Raw genomic sequence first — 22,245 nt, 5'->3', positions numbered from 1 at the left:
CAATCATTTATTCCTCCCTATCGTTCTTGGGATGGGTGGCGATAGGACTAGAGATGAGCGAACTTACAGTAAATTCGATTCGTCACAAGCTTCTCAGCTCGGCAGTTGATGACTTTTCCTGCGTAAATTAGTTCAGCCTTCAGGTGCTCCGGTGGGCTGGAAAAGGTGGATACATTCCTAGGAAAGAGTCTCCTAGGACTGTATCCACCTTTTCCAGCCCACCGGAGCACCGGAAAGCTGAACTAATTTATGCAGGAAAAGTATCAACTGCTGAGCCGAGAAGTTCGTCACAAATCAAATTTACTGTACGTTCGCTCATCTCTAGATAGGACAAGTATATATTGAGGAGCAGTCACCCTGGTGTCACGACAGTTAAGGGTTAAACCAGCACCCTTTCATCACTGCACAGCTACACCCCATATACCCTATACCCCCACAAGCTTGCCACACATTCGTACACTTGGCTTGGCCACATACAAGACAAAAATGATCTCCTAGAACAGTGGTCTTCAACCTGCAGACCTCCAGATGCTGCAAAACTACAACTCCCAGCATGCCCGGACAGCCAACGGCTGTCCGGGCATGCTGGGAGTTGTAGTTTTGCAACATCTGGAGGTCCGTAGGTTGAAGACCACTGTCCGAGAAGAACAAAGAGAATCCAGCATGTCCAATCCTCCACTCTTTCATGTCTGCAGTTCGATTATGCCAAGTAGTGTTATTTTTATACATTTTTAACCTTCAAAATGATCTCTTTTGTGCATTTATTTATTATTTATTTAAAAAAGATTTTTTTTTGTCTTTTTTGGTCTTTATTGACCCATACACGTTTATATATGTTATTTTTTTTTATCAGTATACAAGTGTATTGAATTAGTATGTATTTTAACATTTTGTGATTGTGTCCCCTTTAAGATTTTCCTATCAAGGGTTAATCTGTGGGCTCTATAAAATGTGTGTTCGTGCTCACCTGACTATGCCTGATGAAGCAGTTGTACTGTGAAACGCGTTGCATCATGGGTGATTAAACGTCTTATGTGCATTTTTGTTTATTTTTTTTAAAGCATTTATTATTATTTTTATTTATTTAAAAAAAAAAAAAATGTTTTGTCTTTTTTTGGTCTTTATTGATCCATACATGTTTATATATGTTATTTTTATCAGTATACAAGTGTATCATTGAATTAGTAGGTATTTTAAAATTTTGTGATTGTGGTTAGGTATTCTCCAACATGAATCTAATGTGTAGAACCATTTTAATTAGAGATGAGTGAATTTACAGTAAATTTGATTCGTCACGAACTTCTCGGCTCGGCAGTTGATGACTTTTCCTGCATAAATTAGTTCAGCTTTCAGGTGCTCCCGTGGGCTGGAAAAGGTGGATACAGTCCTAGGAGACTCTTTCCTAGGACTGTATCCACCTTTTCCAGCCCACCGGAGCACCTGAAAGCTGAACTAATGTATGCGGGATAAGTCATCAACTGCCGAGCCGAGAAGTTCGTGACGAATCGAATTTACTGTAAATTCGCTCATCTCTAATTTTAATCTATAACGGTAGCCTCAGACTATACAAAGTGATTTTTGTTGGACCCTCCTTGTGACACCCTATTTTTAATGTTCAGTGTTCTTCTGGTTCCTTGTACTTTGCATATATCACGGACTATATCAGCCTAAGCCTGAAGTTTTTCATGCAGAAACGCCGATAAAAAACGACCATTTTGCCCATTTTCTGTGAAAAACAGCCGCGGCCAAATGTTAGCTGCAAGTCAATTAGTGAACTTCAAAATGCCAGATCCACTTCACGTTTTTCAGTTTGGTGTTTTTTTTTTTTTTTTTATCATTTGGGTGTTTTTCAGCTCTTTTTGGCTCCTTGGAAGTTTTTCAAAAACGACCTCTTGTTGAGACATTGGCAGTTTTTTTTTTCCGGTAAACTCTTGGCATTTTTTTACCCATAAAAATCTATGGGAGTAAAAAAAAAAAACAAGAAAAACGGCATGCGGGTTTTAACTTTGGCGTTTTTTGCCGGCGCTTTTTATTTTATTTGGACATTAGCGATCCAAAAAAAATAATTATGGAGATACCTTTTTTTAATAAAATTTCGTATTTAAATTGTATTTAACGAAATGTATCTTTTTTTATAACAACATTTTGATAAATTTTTAAACAGGGATCAATTTATGTGGGGGAGCAGGGAAATAAAAATGTAGCCGACTAATAGAAATTTAGAAAGGGGCCATTTAAATGTAAAAATAATATATTTGTTGTAATTAATTTAGCTAAACTTTTAATAATGTATCTTCCTAAGGTGTTGAATAAAGTGTGTGTTTAACTTTTTTCACTTTTTTTCGGAAATGAGCGCAGACCGGTGCAAACGGATGTGAAAGGATTGTAAAAAAAAATCCCAATGACATCAATGAGATTATTTCACAACCGTTTGTAATCCGTTTACAAGCAGCAACAACGGAACCTAAACGGGGGGGGCGTAATGGGGACAGACCGCCATGTGAACGCACCCGAAGCCTGCAGACTGGTGCACTACCGAGGACTACTTAGACTCCTGTATTTATGGACTTATAGCAGGACATTGCAAGTGAAAATCTAGATAAAACTACAAATTCCGAATCAACTTCTTTTGATTTATTTCCGTATTGCTGTGGATTTCAGAGTTTTGCAGTCAGGACCGGTGCAAGGATTTTTGCCACCCTAGGCAAAAGCTAATTTTACCGCCTTTGACTCCTCCCATTGACACGCCCCACCTTCTACTGGGGTGACACATTGGGACAAATCTCCTCCACATGTAATTTCCTTACTACTGGGGTGACGCACTGTAACAAACCCCCTCCTCATGTAATTTCCTTACTACTGGGGTGACGCACTGTAACAAACCCCCTCCTCATGTAATCTCCCTACATCTGAAGTAACACACTGTAACAAACCCCCTCCTTATGTAATCTCCCTATATCTGAAGTAACACACTGTAACAAACCTCCTCCTCATGTAATCTCCTTACATCTGAAGTGACACACTGTCACAAACCTCCTCCTTATGTAATCTCCTTACATCTGAAGTGACACACTGTAACAAACCTCCTCCTCATGTAATCTCCTTACTACTGGGGTGACACACTGTAACAAACCTCCTCCTCATGTAATCACCTTACTACTGGGGTGACACACTGTAACAAACCTCCTCCTCATGTAATCTCCTTACTACTGGGGTGACACACTGTAACAAACCCCCTCCTCATGTAATCTCCTTACTACTGGGGTGACACACTGTAACAAATCCCCTCCTCATGTAATCTTCCTATATCTGAAGTAACACACTGTCACAAACCTCCTCCTCATGTATTCTCCTTACATCTGAAGTGACACACTGTAACAAACCTCTTCCTATTGTAATAACCTTACTACGGGGGTGACACACTGTAACAAACCTCCTTCTCATGTAATCACCTTACTACTGGGGTGACACACTAACAAACCTCCTCCTCATGTAATCACCTTACTACTGGGGTGACACACTGTAACAAACCCCCTCCTCATGTAATCTCCTTACATCTGAAGTGACACACTGTAACAAACCCCCTCCTCATGTAATCTCCTTACATCTGAAGTGACACACTGAAACAACTTACTACTGGGGTGACAGCTTAGAGGCTATCAGGACCTGGAGAAATAAGTCTCTTGCGGAGGGCAGAATGGCACCCCCATGAAAAGGGCGCTCTAGGTGGCTGCCTATTTTGCCTATAGGTGTAGCCGGCTCTGCCTTCAGTATAACGCCAAGACAATCAAACTGAGTGTGTATCAATGTCATCTGTTTGGGGCAGAATAAAGTAACAGGTGCACTGAAAAAGCAATAGTAAGACAACCCCCATTCTGTGGAAGACAGTTTTTTGCACCCACTCGGAGCATATTTACTTTTTCTCTTTGTGTTGTGTCTTCTCTCTGCTGGATTTATTGCATCATATATACTATAGATGCAGACACTGTGACTGCTATGGGGCCTTTAGAGGCAGTGCCTAGTAATGGCTGCCTATGTAGGGATCCCCCTCTACTGTCTAAACAAAAATATGGGGGGACTTATGAACATAGAGATGAGGGGCAGAACCAGGTTTACAGAATGTTTACATTAAAGGGGTACTCCGGTGGAAAACATACAGTGGTCCCTCAAGTTACAATATTAATTGGTTCTGGGACGATCATTGTATGTTAAAACCATTGTATGTTGAGACCAGAACTCTATGGAAACCTGGTAATTGGTTCTGTAGCCAACAAAATATCATCCAAAAATTTGAAAAAGTGAGGATTAAAGAAAAATAAGTAGATAACTAATATAGATAAAGAAAATTCTTACATATAAAAGTAAGAAAGATCTGCTGGGAGCTGTAAATCACTGTCTGTTTCAGTGTTTTCCAACCAGGGTGCCTCCAGCTGTTGCAAAACTACAACTCCCAGCATGCCCGGACAGCCTTTGGCTGTCCGGGCATGCTGGGAGTTGTAGTTTTGCAACAGCTGGAGTCCCATTCATTGGGAAACACTGGTCTATGTAGAGGACAGGAGCTTCTTCAGGGTCCTGTACAGTACACAGTGTCCTAAAAAAGTAACATGGAGCCGCCTTTATTTGGTGTCCAAAGGAGCAGGTAACCCTGGCACAGGTTAAAAGTAGTACAGAACATGTAATACCTCCCTGTACTGTAGGGGGCGCTACCAGACAGCCAATCATTGCATACACTTTAGGACTAGAGGGGTTTTACCAGTGAAGGCCCATTCTGATTGGTCGGTTCTTCCAGCCATTGACATGTTTCACAGATTCCATAGCATTGTATGTTGAGTCTGGTTTCAAGTTACAATGGTCCAGAAAAGACCATTGTATGTTGAAACTATTGTATGTTGAGGCCATTGTAAGTTGAGGGATCACTGTATATATATATATATATTCCAAATCGACTGGTGCTAGAAAGTTTTACAGATTTGTAAATTACTTCTATTAAAAAATCTTAATCCTTCCAGTACATATCAGATGATGTATACTACAGAGCAAGGGGTGTAATTCTTTTCTGTCTGACAACAGTGCTCTCTGCTGCCACCTCTGTCCGTGTCAGGAACTGTCCAAAGCAGGAGAGGTTTACTATGGAGATTTGCTCCTACTCTGGACAATTCCTGACACAGACAGAGGTGTCAGCAGAGAGCACTGTGATCAGACAGAAAAGAACTACTCAACTTCCTCTGGAGCATACAGCAGCTGATAAGTACTGGAAGGATTAATATATATATTTTTTTTTATAGAAGTAATTTACAAATCTGTTTAAATTTCTAGCACCAGTTGATTTGAAAAAATAAAAATAAATAATAATAATTTGTTTTCCACCGGCGCACCCCTTTAATGATGACTTTATATGATGTCATCATTGCTTATTTTATTAGGTGTGATGATTGTTCTGTCGGAGAAGATCGGAATTTCTCATACGATCCTACAGTGTCCCAGGTGCCCAATACCAGAAAAGGATAATGTTTCCAAAGAGACTTCAAAATCTAGACGGAACCATGCGGAGAAGCGACCAAAAGTCAAATAGTTGTTCAGAGGACACAAGATGGCGTCACATTGATACCCACGTATGTTTGTGTTGGCCGGACACATCCTAGGCACACTTGGAGGAATGAGTGTTAAGCAAATAGCGTTGTTGTTTGGTGTGAAAAACACAATTCACTAGTCAGCAGTCCATAAAAGGGACCAGACGGGAGATCATCGGGCGCGAAGACTCTTTGACAGCACCTTCTTGAGGTCTCAAGCTTTGGGTGAACCAGACATGAAGACTCCTATCCTTGTAATACTGATCTTCCATTATTCGGTGGTGTCTAGATTCGGCAACTCCGAAAAACTTTTCCATAGGAGGGATCACTCGGATATAGAGCTATCGAAACTCCCACAAGCCGAGCTGGTCACAGACGCGGTCTCTGCACAGGTTAGTGCCTCTATTACAGGGGTCTCAAACTGTGGCCCTCCAGATGTTGTAAGGGCTGTCGGGGCATGCTGGGAGTTGAATTTTTGCAACATCTGGAGGGCTGCAGTTTGAGACCACTGCTCTGTTATATCAGACACTGAAGGTATAAGGTATATTAGTGGCCTCCAACCTGTGGCAACATCTGGAGGGCCACAGTTTGAGACCACTGCTCTGTTATATCAGACACTGAAGGTATAAGGCAGTGGTCCCCAAACTGTGGCCCTCCAGATGTTGTAAGGGCTGTCGGGGCATGCTGGGAGTTGAATTTTTGCAACATCTGGAGGGCTGCAGTTTGAGACCACTGCTCTGTTATATCAGCCACTGAAGGTATAAGGTATACCAGTGGCCTCCAACCTGTGGCAACATCTGGAGGGGCGCAGTTTGAGACCATTGCTCTGTTTTATCAGACACTGAAGGTATAAAGGTAGTGGTCCCCAAACTGTGGCCCTCCAGATGTTGTAATGGCTGTCCGGACATTCTGGGAGCTGAAGTTTAGCAAGGGCCACAGTTCGTGACCACTGCTCTATTATATCAGACACTGAAGGTTCTCGGCCTTTTGGCTAAGATCAAGTGTAGTATCTGTTCTTATCAGTTTTCATGCCGGTGGCAAACTACGCGAGTATGGGGCTGGTGGGGCTGGGTGCTGCATGGAGGGGACAGGTGTACCAGGGCTTTCCGGTGCTGGTTCTGAGGAATCAGCTCGACGGCTGCCCCGATGTGACCTGTTCCCTCAGGGTCTAGCCAGGGTCTAGAGCCGAGGTACTTTAGTGCCTCGGGGAGTGGTGACCCAGAGGTGCCGAAACTCACTGGGAGGATGGACTCACTGAGTTGAAGCACGGGCACCATGATCTCTGCACCTTTGTGGCACTCACCTCTTGGTTCCGGCCTTCTGGCTAGGATCAGAGACATTTTTATAGATCCGGCCGGATGTCCGGGCAGTATATCTGCACACATTCACTTTTTGTCCCACGGTGTCACTTTTTGCGTGTTGTGTGTCCACAGGATTTGTCAGGATGCGGTAGCCCCTTCTGGGTGTCCCTCCTGGCGGTCAAGGGGAGGTGTGTGTGGCCATTAGGTTCCGCACCTCCCTGCAAACACCCCGGGTACTCCTGCTCTGGCAGGGTACCGACCATTATCGGCTCTGCGGGCAGATACCTTGGCTAACGCCAAGGGGGATGCCGGGAGCATTTGTGGTCCCTTAGTAGCTTCGGCGAAAAGGGACATAGAACCTGGAACCTCGCAGGTACCTTTTGGTCCGGAGGCGAAGGGTAAGGTTTGTTGGGGGGCCTCTCTCCTATTGGAGAAGGGCTTGCGATAGACCGCATCCACGTTTTTTTAGTGTAACACGTTTGCACTTTTTCTTGCACTTTGGGTGAATCGAGAGCACGTTCCTCGGCTTAAAAAAAAATCAGACACTGAAGGTATAAGGCAGTGGTCCCCAAACTGTGGCCCTCCAGATGTTGTAACGGCTGTCCGGGCACGCTGGGAGTTGAAGTTTTGCAACATCTGGAGGGCTGCAGATTGAGACCACTGCTCTATTATATCAGACACTGAAGGTATAAGGTATATTAGTGGCCTCCAACCTGTGGCAACATCTGGAGGGCCGCAGTTTGAGACCATTGCTCTGTTTTATCAGACACTGAAGGTATAAGGCAGTGGTCCCCAAACTGTGGCCCTCCAGATGTTGTAAGGGCTGTCGGCTCATGCTGGGAGTTGAAGTTTTGCAACATCTGGAGGGCCACAGTTTGAGACCACTGCTCTGTTATATCAGACACTGAAGGTATAAGGCAGTGGTCCCCAAACTGTGGCCCTCCAGATGTTACAAAACTACAACTCCCAGCATGCCCGTATCCGGGCATGCTGGGAATTGTAGTTTTGCAACATCTGGAGGGCCACAGTTTGGGCGCCACTAGTATAAGGTATACCAGTGGCCTCCAACCTGTAGCAGAACTACAGAGGAAAAGTTGCTGAGTTGCCCATAGCAACCAATCAGATCGCTACTTTCATTTTTAACAATGCAAAATGAAAGAAGCGATCTGATTGGTTGCTATGGGCAACTCAGCAACTTTTCCTCTGGATGGGTTTGGATAAATCTTCCCCATAGTATCCTGGAAAGCCACAGGTTTTAGATCACTGATAAAAATTAACACATTTGCTACTTGTATCCATGGGATCTAACGAAATGTGGGGCATTTTTGACTTCTTAAAGGGGTACTCCGGTGGAAAACAAATGTTTTCCAATAAACTAGTCACAGAAAGTTGAACAGATTTGTAAATGACTTCTATTTAAAAATCTTAACCCTTCCAGTACTTCTCAGCTGCTGTATGCTCCAGAGGAAGTTGTGTAGTTCTTTCCAGTCTGACCACAGTGCTCTCTGCTGACACCTCTGTCCGTGTCAGGAACTGTCCAGAGCAGGACAGGTTTGCGATGAGGATTTGCGCTTTCTCTGGACAGTTCCTGACACAGACAGAGGTGTCAGCAGAGAGCACTGTGGTCAGACAAAGAAGAACAACTCAACTTCCTCTGTAGTATACAACAGCTGATAAGTAATGGAAGGATTAAGATTTTTAAATTAAAGTAATTTACAAAACTGTTTAACTTTCTGGCACTAGTTGATTTCAACATTTTTTTTTTTCCACCAGAACGTTTTAAACGATATCAAGAACATTTCCAGGATTCTCAGTGCTTTTCTCTTCTTTTCGTTATGTCTTTAGCAATATTTGTCCAAATATGGCTGGACCCAGCCTGTCATGTGGGAAGACGCTATCCCTAAGGATATTGAGCCCCTGCCAGACATCCATCTAATGCAAGAGGCGACGGCAGACTCAGGGAAAAGTCTAGCCGAGCCAACCAAAAATCCTCACTTCACTGAAGCATTGAAAAAATTTCAAAAACTAAATAACTTACCGGTCACTGGAAGACTGGATGATGCCACCATTAACGCCATGAACAAGCCAAGATGTGGGGTGCCCGATAACCAGGCCTTAAAAAATGTCCAGGATAAGACAACTATGACCAAAACAACAAGCAAAACCAATTCTACAAACCTCACCACCCAAGGTGATGGGGCCCCGAAGAAACGCTCCAAGAGGTTCCTGGACCTGTTAATGTTCTCGGACAAATACAGAAAGGAGCAGGAAGCGTCGCGGAGTGCTGGAGGCAGAGTATTCAGCAAGAAGCTCCTGAAATGGCGCATGATCGGGGAAGGGTACAGCAGCCAGCTTTCTATAAGCGAGCAGAGATACGTCTTCAGGCTGGCCTTCCGGATGTGGAGCGAGGTCATGCCCTTGGACTTTGAAGAAGACAGTGCGTCGCCTTTGTCACAAGTAGATATCAAGCTGGGCTTTGGACGAGGTAGGTGTCCATTTTCGGTCAAATCTAGATATATATATATTTTTGCTAATACACTCTTACTTACAACTAAAATGTTATTCTAAGGGCACTAAAGACACGTGCTCCATCATTTATGGCATCCAGAACCTTATCCCCACCACATGTGGCCAGCTCTGAGCTACTTACCTGATGGTGGTCTTGATTTTATAATATGGTGCCAGCTGCATTAGAATTTAGCCACTGACAAAAACTGTCACTATGCCCAGAGGTCAAGGGCGTACGTACCATAGACTATGAGGCTGCTATGGGGCCCATGGTGAAAGGGGGCCCCATCCTGGTTGGTCCCATTACTTTTTCTGTTGGTCCTCTCTCCAGGGAACTGCATTCTCAGCAAATTAATGGAGGGAGGTATTGACCGGTGGGTCATGGAAAGAAAAGGGGAAATAATTTACAGCCATTTCAGTCCTGGGGAACAAACTTAGGCACCATAATAGGAGGCCCATGTCGATATTTACTATGGAGCCATCTTTGTTCTATGTATCCCACTGACTGGGGTTTACTATGATATATCAACTGTAAAGTGGTTTTATGTGGTTACTGAATGTCATAGATATGTGTGCTACTATTATATTATAAGGTTTTAGGTGGGTACTGTTTTTTGAGCACTCTATGTCAGTGTTATTTTTGCCACTATTACATGGTTACTATAAGGAGGTTTTACCTGGGCACAGTATTGCCTTGTTATGTGTGGCTACTATTATGTAGCAGCTATAAGACGGTTTTAAGTGGGAATTTTATTTGGACACACTGGGGGGAGATTTATCAAAACCTGTGCAGAGGAAAGGTTGCCCAGTTGCTCATGGCGACCAATCAGATCACTACTATTCCATCTGTCTGACTCAGTAAAGCTGCCGTTGTTCCGTAACTTGGCGTCGGAGTCATTTTTTGCCCCGCGCCTAGCCCAGGATCCAGCAGCCATACCTTGGGTGGGGCAGAGGTTAACAACGCCCTGGCGTCACGAATACAAGGGGTAATGCCATCTGCCCCTAGGGTAATAACATCTGCCCTCATCACACTCTCACCACACCAGTGTTTCCCAACCAGTGTGCCTCCAGCTGTTGCAAAACTTCAACTCCCAGCATGCCTAGGCATGCTGGGGGTTGTAGTTTGGCAACAGCTGGAGGCAGCCCGGTGTGGAAACAGTGGTCTATGTGCAATCGTTTGTGTTCTTGGAAAAAAGGTATTTGCTAACCTCACCCATTAAAGAAAAGATAAAGACAATTATATTAATGAGGGGTTCAGTCCCATAAAACTATTTGTTCTAAGTCTTAACTACCACAATTTGATGTGTGGTAGCGGGGTGTGATGAGGGCAGATGGCATTAACCCCTTGTATTTGTGACGCCAGGGCGTGGTTTAGCCTAAAACCACCCAAAGGTATACCGCTGGATGCTGGGCTAGGCTCGGGGGGCAATAATGACTCAAACACCAAGTTACGGACAACGGTAGCTTTACTGAGGGCAGACTGATGGTAAAGTCTAAACAAGTAAAGTCGTATAGGACTAGCAGGGAGCCCATAGGCCACTCTTGGGATCACCTGGTCACTGGTACTCTTAAAGGGGTACTCCGGTGAAAACCTTTTTTTTTTTTTTTTTTTTTTTAAATCAACTGGTGGCAGAAAGTTAAACATATTTGTAAATGACTTCTATTAAAAAATCTTAATCCTTCCTGTACTTACTAGATGCTGAATACTACAGAGGAAATTATTTTCTTTTTGGAATGCTCTCTGATGACATCACGACCACAGTCCTCTCTGCTGACGTTATTATAATAATAATAAAACTTTATTTATTGTTGTCCTTAGTGGGATTTGAACCCAAGTCCCCAGCATTGCAAGGCAGCAGTGCTAACCACTGAGCCACCATGCTGCCCTTAGCATACATCTGCTATGCATGGTTGCTAAAATGGACAGAGATGTCAGCAGAGAGCACTGTGTTCGTGATGTCATCAGTGTTCCAAAAAGAAAGGAATTTCCTCTGTAGCATTCAGCAGCTAATAAGTACTGGAAGGATTAAGATTTTTTAATAGAAGTAATTTACAAATATGTTTAACTTTCTTTCAATGAGATCTGTTGGTGTCCATTGTGAAATTAACCTTATGGCTTGACTTTTCGTCTTGAACGGAGTCTGCGATGGAGCCTCCAACTGAGATGTGAACTAGGACTAAGCTGATGACCTCACAACTATTGTCTCGTAAATATAACAAGCATGCTCAATGGACTAGATCTCCAACTGGAATCACTGACCTGTATGTTTAAAGAAGAACTCCAGCCAAAATTAACTTATCCCCTATCCACAGGATAGGGGATAAGTTGCTGAATGCGGGGGGGGGGTCCGACCGCTGGGACCTCCATGGTCGCTGGAACAGGATCTGTCACTCAGTGAGAAGCATGTACTGTTCCGTCCTGGAGATCGCGGGGGGGGGGGGGGGGGGGGGGGGGGTGGTTGGGGGGGGTCCAAGTGGTCCCCCCCCCCCCCCCCCGTGATCAGCTCATTATCCCCGAGTTCTCCTTCAATGCTGGCCATATCATACAGCCCATTCGCTAATCACTTGGACCCCTCATACTCATGCACACTCTGTTTGTCAGAGTGTACGTATGTTCTTATTGGAGCCAGACAAAGGATCATCTCCCTAAGAACAAAAGGATCGGGCATGTTGAAATCCAACTGTTCGATCCTTCACTCCCCTGATGTCATTGGTTCGGCCAAGCATACATGTGGGAGTGGGAAGAAAGCTGCTGCCAGACACCTCTGATGGTGGCTTATGCCCCTTGGGAACAAAATAATAGGGCCGTTGAAATCCAACTAGGCAATCCTTTCCTCCCCTGACATCTGCCTTTGGGGGGGGGGGGGCATCCAGACATCCCCTTACAACAGTGTTTCTCAACCAGGGTGCCTCCAGCTGTTGCAAAACTACAACTCACAGCATGCCCGGACAGCCTTTGGCTGTCCGGGCATGCTGGGAGTTATAGTTTTGCAACAGCTGGAGGCACCCTGAATGGGAAACGCTGCCTTTGATGGTTGTGCGGTCTTACAGAAATCAACATGGCCATTGAAACTCATCCCCAATCTCTGATCTCCTGTTGGTTGGGGGTATAAAAAGTTTGAGATGATTTCTTCCAAAAACAGCACCACACCTGTCCTCAGGTTGTGTGTGGTATTGCAGCTCAGTTCTATTGAAGGAGATGAATGGAGGCAAGTTGTAATACGCCACACAACCTGAGGACAGGTGTGGTGCCGTTTTTCACATACAAGCTGTGTATTGTAATGACATATAGTCTCATACACTTTTTTTCTACCATTAAGAGTAACATGTCTGCTCTCATGATACCTGCAATGTTTTCTCAGCATCTTTTACTACCATGCAAATTGTCTCCCCCCCGCAGGGCGGCACTTGGGATGTTCCAGATCATTTGATGGGTTGGGCCAGGAGTTTGCACACGCCTGGTTCCTGGGTGACATCCATTTTGATGACGATGAACATTTTACCGCCCCGAGCAGTGACAATGGGATCAGTCTGCTGAAAGTAAGTGACGTCATGATTCAACCCTAAAAATACATTTTATTTGCTTGTTAAAGGGGTAAAATATTAGGTCTGTATGGAAGTTAAAAGGGGTATTCCCATCTCTGAGGTGGTCGGGAAGCCGGACACCAGGAGATGCCTAAACAACATCACAACTCCTCGATCACCTCTGGCTGCCATAAAGGGGTATTCCAGGATTTTTTTCTTTTATTTGACTGTGCTACAGGGGCTGTAAAGTTTGCGTAGTTCATAATATAGTGTCTGTCTTGTCTCTGGGCTTTCCCCAGTTGCAGTACGGCCCAAGACATTATATCACTAGTCAGGTGTTCAAAGGAAGCCTGTCAGTGCTCTAATGGATGGAGAGACCGCAGGGCTGGAGGAAGATTATTCTCCACAGGGCAGCAGGGAATTGTCGTTTCAAAGGCAGCACGCATGGAAGGTAGCTGTGCTGCAATGGGTGGGGTGGCTGATGTGTGGGAGGGAGATAAGACACCTCCCACCTAGAAATAAGGGATCCTGGGGATTGTAGTTGGAGGGAGGGCACAGAAGCAGGAAATAGCCAGATCACACAAGCAAGCACACGGACAACCATTTACCACTAACACAAGCACAGATCTCTGGTAAGCATGTCCATTACTGTTAGGAGGTAGGTACTAAAGTCACTTTATGTTGGATAGCCTGGGGGGGGGGGGGGGCTGAAGAGGGTTAAAAATTGTGTATATTTTTTGGGTGAAAAATGCTGTCCCTGCAGCTATTGTCTGTGTGTCTCTGTGAGGAGACCAAATAAAGGAAGTGAGGGCAGGACAAGCAGGGCTCTGTGCAGACTCCTGGCTTGTCAGTCATCCTGCTGTGTGAGCCTGGAGCGTGTCATAGAATCTCAGTGCGCAGAGCCCCGCTTGTCCTCAGTGCGCAGAGCCCCGCTTGTCCTCAGTGCGCAGAGCCCCGCTTGTCCACCCACACTTCCTGTATTTGGTCTCCTCACAGAGACACACAGGCAATAGCTCCAGGGACAAAAGTATACACGTTTTAACAAATGTATATTACAATATATTTTCAATATATAAAAAGTTTTTACTAATGACAGGTACACTTTAAGCCACCTTATACATAAAAAAAAATATTGCCATTCACTGACAGCATACAGAGATATTGAGAAAGTTAAAGGGGTATTCCAGGCAAAACCTTTTTTAATATATAATCAACTGGCTCCGGAAAGTTAAACAGATTTGTAAATTACTTCTATTAAAAAATCTTAATCCTTCCAATAGTTATTAGCTTCTGAAGTTTTCTGTCTAACTGCTCAATGATGATGTCACGCCGGGAGCTGTGCATGATGGGAGAATATCCCCATAGGAGCTGGACAGCTCCTGGGACGTGAGTCATCATTGAGCAGTTAGACAGAAAACAACAATTCAACTTCAGAAGCTAATAACTATTGGAAGGATTAAAAAATTTTAATAGAAGTAATTTACAAATCTGTTTAACTTTCCGGAGCCAGTTGATATATATAAAAAAGTTTTGGCCTGGAATACCCCTTTAACCTCTTAAGGACGCAGGGCGTATGGATACGCCCTGCATCCCGAGTCCTTAAGGACGCAGGGCGTATCCATACGCCCGTGGGAATTGCGGTCCCCACCGCTAGCCGGTTGGGGACCGGAGCCGGATGCCTGCTGAAATCGTTCAGCAGGCATCTCGGCATATCGCCCAGGGGGGTCATTATGCCCCCCCATGTCGGCGATCGCCGCAGATCGCTGGACAATTCAGTCCAGCGATCTGCGGCGATTCCGGGTCAATCGGGTCTCCAGTGACCCGGTGACCCGGAATAACTGGCCAGAGCCTGCAGGGGTGAGGTGGCCCTGGTGCCACCTCACGATCGCCCTGACTCGTCGGCCGGATTACCGGCCGACCAATCAGGGCGCCTGCTGCGGGTGTCACTCCCGCACCCGCTCCGCCCCTCTCCTGGAGGACGTGAGCGGGTGCGGGACGTGCACCCCGGGTGCTGGGGACCCCGATCCCCGGCGTCCATGTTGGGATCGGGGCCCCAGGAGCGACGGCGGCGGCGAGGGACAGCCTGCGATGGAGCAGCAGCAGGAGGTGAGTTACAGCCTCCTGCTGTTGCTTAGCAACAGCTCCCAGCATGCAAAAAGGGCATGCTGGGAGCTGTAGTTATGCAACAGCAGGAGGCAGACCACCACAACTCCCAGCATTCCCTTATGGGCATGCTGGGACTTATGGTTTTGCAACAGCTGGAGGCACATTTTTTCTATGGAAAAGTGTACCTTCAGCTGTTGTATAACTACAACTCCCAGCTTGCACAAACAGCTAAAGTGCATGCTGGGAGTTGTAGTGGTGCATCTGCTGGTTGCATAACTACAACTCCCAGCATGCCCGTTGGCTGTCGGTGACTGCTGAGAGTTGTAGTTTTGCAACAGCTGAAGGCACACTGGTTGTGAAACTTAGTTTTTTTTTCCTACCTAACTCAGTGTTTCACGACCGGTGTGCCTCCAGCTGTTGCAAACTACAACTCCCAGCAGTCACCTTACACCATGCACCGTACATGCTGGGAGTTGTAGTTTTGCAACAGCTGGAGGCACACTGGTTTTGAAACACTGAGTAAGGTCACAAACTCCGTGATACATAACCAGTGTGCCTACAGCTGTTGCAAAACTAAAACTCTCAGCATGTACAGTCTCTCATCACATGCTGGGAGTTGTAGTTTTGCAACAGCTGGATGTCGCCCCCCCCCAATGTGAACGTACAGGGTACACTCACATGGGCGGAGGATTACAGTAAGTATCGGGCTGCAAGTTTGAGCTGCAGCAAATTTTCTGCAACAGCTCAAACTGCCAGCGAGAAACTACTGTGAACCCCCCGCCCGTGCGACTGTACCCTAAAAACACTACACTACACTAACAAAACATAAAATAAAAAGTAAAAAACACTACATATACACATACCCCTACACAGCCCCCCTCCCCTCCCCAATAAAAATAAAAAATGTCTGGTACGCCACGGTTTCCAAAACAGAGCCTCCAGCTGTTGCAAAACAACTCCTCCCAGTATTGTCGGACAGCCGTTGACTGTCCAGACATGCTGGGAGTTTTGCAACAGCTGGAGGCACCCTGTTTGGGAATCACTGGCGTAGAATACCCCTATGTCCACCCCTATGCAATCCCTAATTTAGGCCTCAAATGCGCATGGCGCTCTCACTTTGGAGCCCTGTCGTATTTCAAGGCAACAGTTAAGGGTCACATATGGGGTATCGCCGTACTCGGGAGAAATTGGGCTTCAAATTTTGGGGGGTATTTTCTGCTTTTACCCTTTTTAAAAATGTAAAGTTTTTGGGAAAATAAGCATTTTAGGTAAAAAAATGTTTTCTTTTTTTTACATATGCAATAGTCGTGAAACGCCAGTGGGGTATTAAGGTTCACTTAACCCCTTGTTACATTCCCCGAGGGCTCTAGTTTCCAAAATGGTATGCCATGTGGGGTTTTTTTTGCGGTCCTGGCACCATAGGGGCTTCCTAAATGCGACATGCCCCCAGAGCAAAATTTGCTTTCAAAAAGCCAAATGTGACCCCTTCTCTTCTGAGACCTGTAGTGCGCCAACAGAGCACTTTTCACCCCCATATGGGGTGTTTTCTGAATCGGGAGAAATTGGGCTTCAAATTTTGGGGGGTATTTTCTGCTTTAACCCTTTGTATAAATGTAAATTTTATGGGAAACCAAGCATTTTAGGTAAATTTTTTTATTTTTTTTTTACATATGCAAAAGTCGTGAAACACCTGTAGGGTATCAAGGTTCACTTTACCCCTTGTTACGTTCCCCGAGGGGTCTAGTTTCCAAAATGGTATGCCATGTGTTTTTTTTTTGCTGTCCTGGCACCATAGGGGCTTCCTAAATGCGGCATGCCCCCAGAGTAAAATTTCCTTCAAAAAAGCCAAATGTGACTCCTTCTCTTCTGAGACCTGTAGTGCGCCAGCAGAGCACTTTTCACCCCCATATGGGGTGTTTTCTGAATCGGAAGAAATTGGGCTTCAAATTTTGGGGGGTATTTTCTGCTATTACCCTTTTTAAAAATGTAAAACTTTAGGGAAACCAAGCATTTTAGGTAAAAAATATATATATATTTTTTTACATCTGCAAAAGTCGTGAATCACCTGTGGGGTATTAAGGTTCACATTACCCCTTGTTACGTTCCCCGAGGGGTCTAGTTTCCAAAATGGTATGCCATGTGTTTTTTTTTTTGCTGTTCTGGCACCATAGGGGCTTCCTAAAGGTGACATGCCCCCCAAAAACCATTTGACGCTCCTTCCCTTCTGAGCCCTCTACTGCGCCCGCCGAACACTTTACATAGACATATGAGGTATGTGCTTACTCGAGAGAAATTGGGTTTCAAATACAAGTAAAAATTTTCTCCTTTTTACCCCTTGCAAAAATTCAATAATTGGGTCTACAAGAACATGCGAGTGTAAAAAATGAAGATTGTGAATTTTCTCCTTCACTTTGCTGCTATTCCTGTGAAACCCGTAAAGGGTTAAAACGCTTACTGAATGTCATTTTGAATACTTTCGGGGGTGCAGTTTTTATAACGGGGTCATTTATGGGGTATTTCTAATATGAAGACCCTTCAAATCCACTTCAAACCTGAACTGGTCCCTGAAAAAAAGCGAGTTTCAAAATTTTGTGAAAAATTGGAAAATTGCTGCGGAACTTTGAAGCCCTCTGGTGTCTTCCAAAAGTAAAAACTCATCAATTTTATGATGCAAATATAAAGTAGACATATTGTTTATGTGAATAAAAAAAAAAATTATTTGGAATATCCATTTTCCTTACAAGCAGAGAGCTTCAAAGTTAAAAAAATGCTAAATTTTCAAATTTTTCATCAAATTTTGGGATTTTTCACCAAGAAAGGATGCAAGTTACCACAAAATTTTACCACTACGTTAAAGTAGAATATGTCACGAAAAAACAATCTCGGAATCAGAATGATAACTAAAAGCATTCCAGAGTTATTAATGTTTAAAGTGACAGTGGTCAGATTTGCAAAAAATGGCCGAGTCCTTAAGGTGAAAAAGGGCTCAGTCCTTAAGGGGTTAAGGATTGGAAACAAACTCTATTAGAATGTGATGGCTTTCCTACAGCACTGTATTTAAAGATCATAATTCACTCCTGACTTTTACTATAGTGGTCACAGAAAGTATTCGCTCCCTTATGCCACTTGGCACTGAAATCTATCTGCAGAAAAGATTTTATTTTAAGTTCCTCCAAGAAAATAGTTACATTGCAAATAGATTTTATTAACCCCTGATGAAGCCCCCGGGATGCGTATTTTTGTTTTAATCTTCTACATGGAGACAGGATAAGGAAACAAGACAGGGCTGCACGTATCACTACAGTAATTACACCTGCCCTGGCGTTCGCTGTAACATTGTAACGCAGCACTGATTGCTTCTTCCTTCCAATTAATAGGTTGCAGTTCATGAAATCGGCCATGTTCTCGGACTATCTCATATCCACAGGACTGGATCAATAATGCAACCCAATTACATCCCCCAGGAATCAGGTTTCGAATTGGACTGGTCTGACAGGAAAGCAATACAGAACCTGTACGGTAAGTGGCGGAGGGCGCTGATTATTTCTCGCTCATTCGCAGGGCACAGTGGCTGAAGTTTGTCCCGACCCTACTGGGTTTGGAACTATTCCCAGAAAAAAAATCACTTTCCTCCAGCAAAAAAGGAAACAACAAAGTGAATAGACAATGACATGGGAGGGACAAAAACTGGGCTTATATATTTGTCTTTGGGAAAGCAATATGGCCGACGTTATAGATTCTTTATAGGTGGTCACCCAGCATTTCCACTCTGTCAGGAACTGTCCAGAGTAGAATTGGTTTGCTATGGGGATTTGCTCCTGCTCTGGACAGTTCCTGACACGGACAGAGGTGGCAGCAGAGAGCTGTGGTCAGACTGGAAAGAAACTACACAACTTCCTCTGGGGCAAACAGCAGCTCATAAGTACTGGAAGGGTGAGGATTTTTACATAGAAGTAATTTACAATAGAGAGAACATAGATGTATATGACAGAGAAGACGTCATAAACTGAATTGTGGTAGGCAATTTTTAGAACAATGACAACGAGAGATGAGCGTGATGATTTTGTTGGAGAAAGTGACCTGTCCACTTCCAAAGCTATGTTAGTGATTGCAGGCATACATGTACAAGTGAATGGAACAAATTTAAGCCAATCAGTGCAAACAATGACAGCAGAGGAGTGTACAACCAGTGACCTGTCTACTCATGTCATTATACTAGGGGGACAGAAATGTATGTGATGGTGTCAAGAACTTAATAGCCAAACAGATTACAGGAATGGGGACAGAAGCAGCAGGAGACGAGTGTGATTACCTTGTTGGAGGCAGTGACCTGTCTACTCATGTCATTATACTAAAAGGATAGAGATCCATGTGATAGGAACAGTGCCATGGACTTAAAGGGGTTCTCCACCATAAGGTGATTTTAGTACGTACCTGGCAGACAGTAATGGACATGCTTAGGAAGGATCTGCGCTTGTCTTGGGGCTAAATGGCTATGTTGTGAGATTACCATGACACTGTGGACAGCTTTTTGTGAACTTGTATTTCCTGTTTCAGATTTCTTTTTTTGACTACAAATCCACAATTCCATTTTCCTCCCTCCCACACATCAGCCACTCCACCCATTGAAACATAAATAAGCTGCATCCATTCAAAAGCCCTGTGGTTTTCAATCAGGGTGCCTACAGCTGTTGCATTAGTTGCAGATTGATCTCTCTCCCACCAAGCGATCGCTCCACCCATTGAAGCAGACAGGCTCCATGTCATCAGCTGACTAGTGATGTCAGGTCTCGGCCGCATTGCAACCTGGGAAAAATCTGAGACAAGTCATTTTGTATGCTGCTAAAAATTAATATTGGGGTGAAAGTCACAGAAGAATTGTGAGAAAACCATCACACACAGGCACAGACACTATATTATGAACTACACTAACTTTACAGCCCCTGTAGCACAGTCAAATAAAAAAATCCTGCAATACCCCTTTAATAGAGGATCCTTGTAGACAAACATATCAAAGGAATAAGGACAGGGGCAGCAGAAGATGAGTGTGATAACCTTGTTGGAGGCAGTGACCTGTCCACTCATGTCCTTATACTAGGGGAGTAAAACAAGAAAGAAGAGCGCTCCATAGCGTAAAACCGCCACTCCAGGGTCCAATTTAAAGTGGTAAAAAAACCTTACAGAAGGTGGTTGTGTAAACTCACACACAACAATGGTCTGCGTGGATGAGAGAGTATATCTGGTCTACAGCCTCCCCGACTTGGGCAATATTCAACAGGTGAGGACTTCCAAGGGGGCGGTGGGAGGTATCGGCGTTGGCCAAGATCGGACACGTCCGGTGAGTAAAAGATTTTTTTATTCAAATGCAACGCGTTTCACCGCACTTAGGCAGCTTCATCAGGCATCTGATGCCTGATGAAGCCGCCTAAGTGCAGTGAAACGCGTTGCATTTTAATAAAAAAATCTTTTACTCACCTGACGTGTCCGATCTTGGCCAGCACCTATACCCCCCACCGCCCCTTGGAAGTCCTCACCTGTTGAATTATACTGGGGGGGCAGAGATGTATGGGATAGGAACAAGGTCATGGACTTAATAGTGTATACCTGTAGCCAAACAGATTGAGTGCGATGACATTTGTGCCGGTAGTGACTAGAGATGAGCGAACTTACAGTAAATTCGATTCGTCACTAACTTCTCGGCTCGGCAATTGATGACTTATCCTGCGTAAATTAGTTCAGCCTTCAGGTGCTCCGGTGGGCTGGAAAAGGTGGATACATTCCTAGGAAAGAGTCTCCTAGGACTGTATCCACCTTTTCCAGCCCACCGGAGCACCTGAAAGCTGAACTAATTTATGCAGGAAAAGTCATCAACTGCCGAGCCGAGAAGTTCGTGACGAATCGAATTTACTGTAAGTTCGCTCATCTCTAGTAGTGACCTATTCACTCCTGTGATTATAGTTGTAATGACACAATTACATGTATCAGGGACAGCACTATAATGTATAATGATAGGGGTTCTGGCAGGTACCTACAAATAGACAGTAGGAAGTGAAATACTATAAGCACCAGGAATTGTACAGTATACTCCTACGATAAAGATTATTGATGCTGCGGAATTACACTGAGCTCTATTACACTATATCAGAAGATGTCCCGAAATACTGTAAGTTCAGTGGGGATATTATGGTTCAGCTATTGGGTGGGAAGTTGGGAGAGCAGAATTGAGTTTATTAGTGAAATGAATATCTGGATGTCCTGTTTGGCCTGACATCAGCGAAAAAACGTGCGGGGAGGGAGCGTTGAGCAACTTTCCACCTGCATCTTCAGTTTTATAGCTCAAATTTTTTACAGGTTCCCAAGTACATTAATTGTGCAGACACAGCAAATTGAGGGGGGAGGTCATAACTATAAGTTTTCCTAACGCAGAAGCCGAGAAGTCACCATCTTCTCTATTAGATGGGATTAAGATGGAAGGGAACATATGCCGCAGCATCATCTATGCCAGTGTTTCCTAACCAGGGTGCCCCCAGCTGTTGCAAAACTACAACTCCCAGCATGCCCGGACAGCCAAAGGCTGTCCGGGCATGCTGGGAGTTGTAGTTTTGCAACAGCTGGAGGCACCCTGGTTGGGAAACACTGGTCTACGCATTCGTGTAGATGAATCTGGTGCTTGACTTGATAAAAACTGGCTGACCTTCGGCTGTGTGGGCATGCTGGGAGTTGTAGTTGTGCAACAGCTGGAGGCACCCTGGTTGGGAAACACTGGTCTATGCATTCTTGTAAATGAATCTGGTGCTTGACTTGATAAAAACTGGCTGACCTTCGGCTGTGCGGGCATGCTGGGAGTTGTAGTTTTGCAACAGCTGGAGGCACCCTGGTTGGGAAACACTGGTCTACGCATTCGTGTAGATGAATCTGAGGCTTGACTTGATAAAAACTGGCTGACCTTCGGCTGTGTGGGCATGCTGGGAGTTGTAGTTTTGCAACAGCTGGAGGCACCCTGGTTGGGAAACACTGGTCTATGCATTCTTGTAAATGAATCTGGTGCTTGACTTGATAAAAACTGGCTGACCTTCGGCTGTGCGGGCATGCTGGGAGTTGTAGTTTAGCAACAGCTGGAGGCACACTAGTTGGGAAACACTGATGTAGAGGTAAAGACTGAAGGTTTCTATTCAATGACTGCAAGAAGAAATATTAATAAAAAAAAAAATACTTGAAAACTGCATAACTTCTTT

At 44.5% G+C, this 22,245-nt stretch overlaps 1 protein-coding gene and 1 pseudogene across 3 annotated transcripts in view; both read left to right on the top strand.

Moving 5' to 3' along the window:
* Positions 1-22,245, top strand: part of MMP21 (matrix metallopeptidase 21) — a 38,619-nt gene that overhangs the window by 344 nt on the left and 16,030 nt on the right. Inside the window, exons 2-5 of one of the 3 annotated variants that reach the window (XM_056529313.1) lie at positions 5,424-5,962; positions 8,717-9,356; positions 12,780-12,919; positions 18,388-18,529. In XM_056529313.1, the coding sequence (XP_056385288.1) occupies positions 5,807-5,962; positions 8,717-9,356; positions 12,780-12,919; positions 18,388-18,529 (1,078 nt within the window). In that variant the 5' untranslated portion in view covers positions 5,424-5,806. Of the gene's footprint in view, positions 1-5,423; positions 5,963-8,082; positions 8,124-8,716; positions 9,357-12,779; positions 12,920-18,387; positions 18,530-22,245 lie in introns of those variants that run through there. The other 2 variants (XM_056529314.1, XM_056529315.1) reach the window with 2 other exon arrangements.
* LOC130283593 (U2 spliceosomal RNA) lies at positions 6,548-6,625 on the top strand (annotated as a pseudogene).

Source organism: Hyla sarda, chromosome 7 (assembly GCF_029499605.1).
Source record: "Hyla sarda isolate aHylSar1 chromosome 7, aHylSar1.hap1, whole genome shotgun sequence".
NCBI classification, from domain to species: domain Eukaryota; kingdom Metazoa; phylum Chordata; class Amphibia; order Anura; family Hylidae; genus Hyla; species Hyla sarda.
Note: the sequence above shows the minus strand (reverse complement) of the source record. Positions and strands in the feature narration are given on the sequence as shown.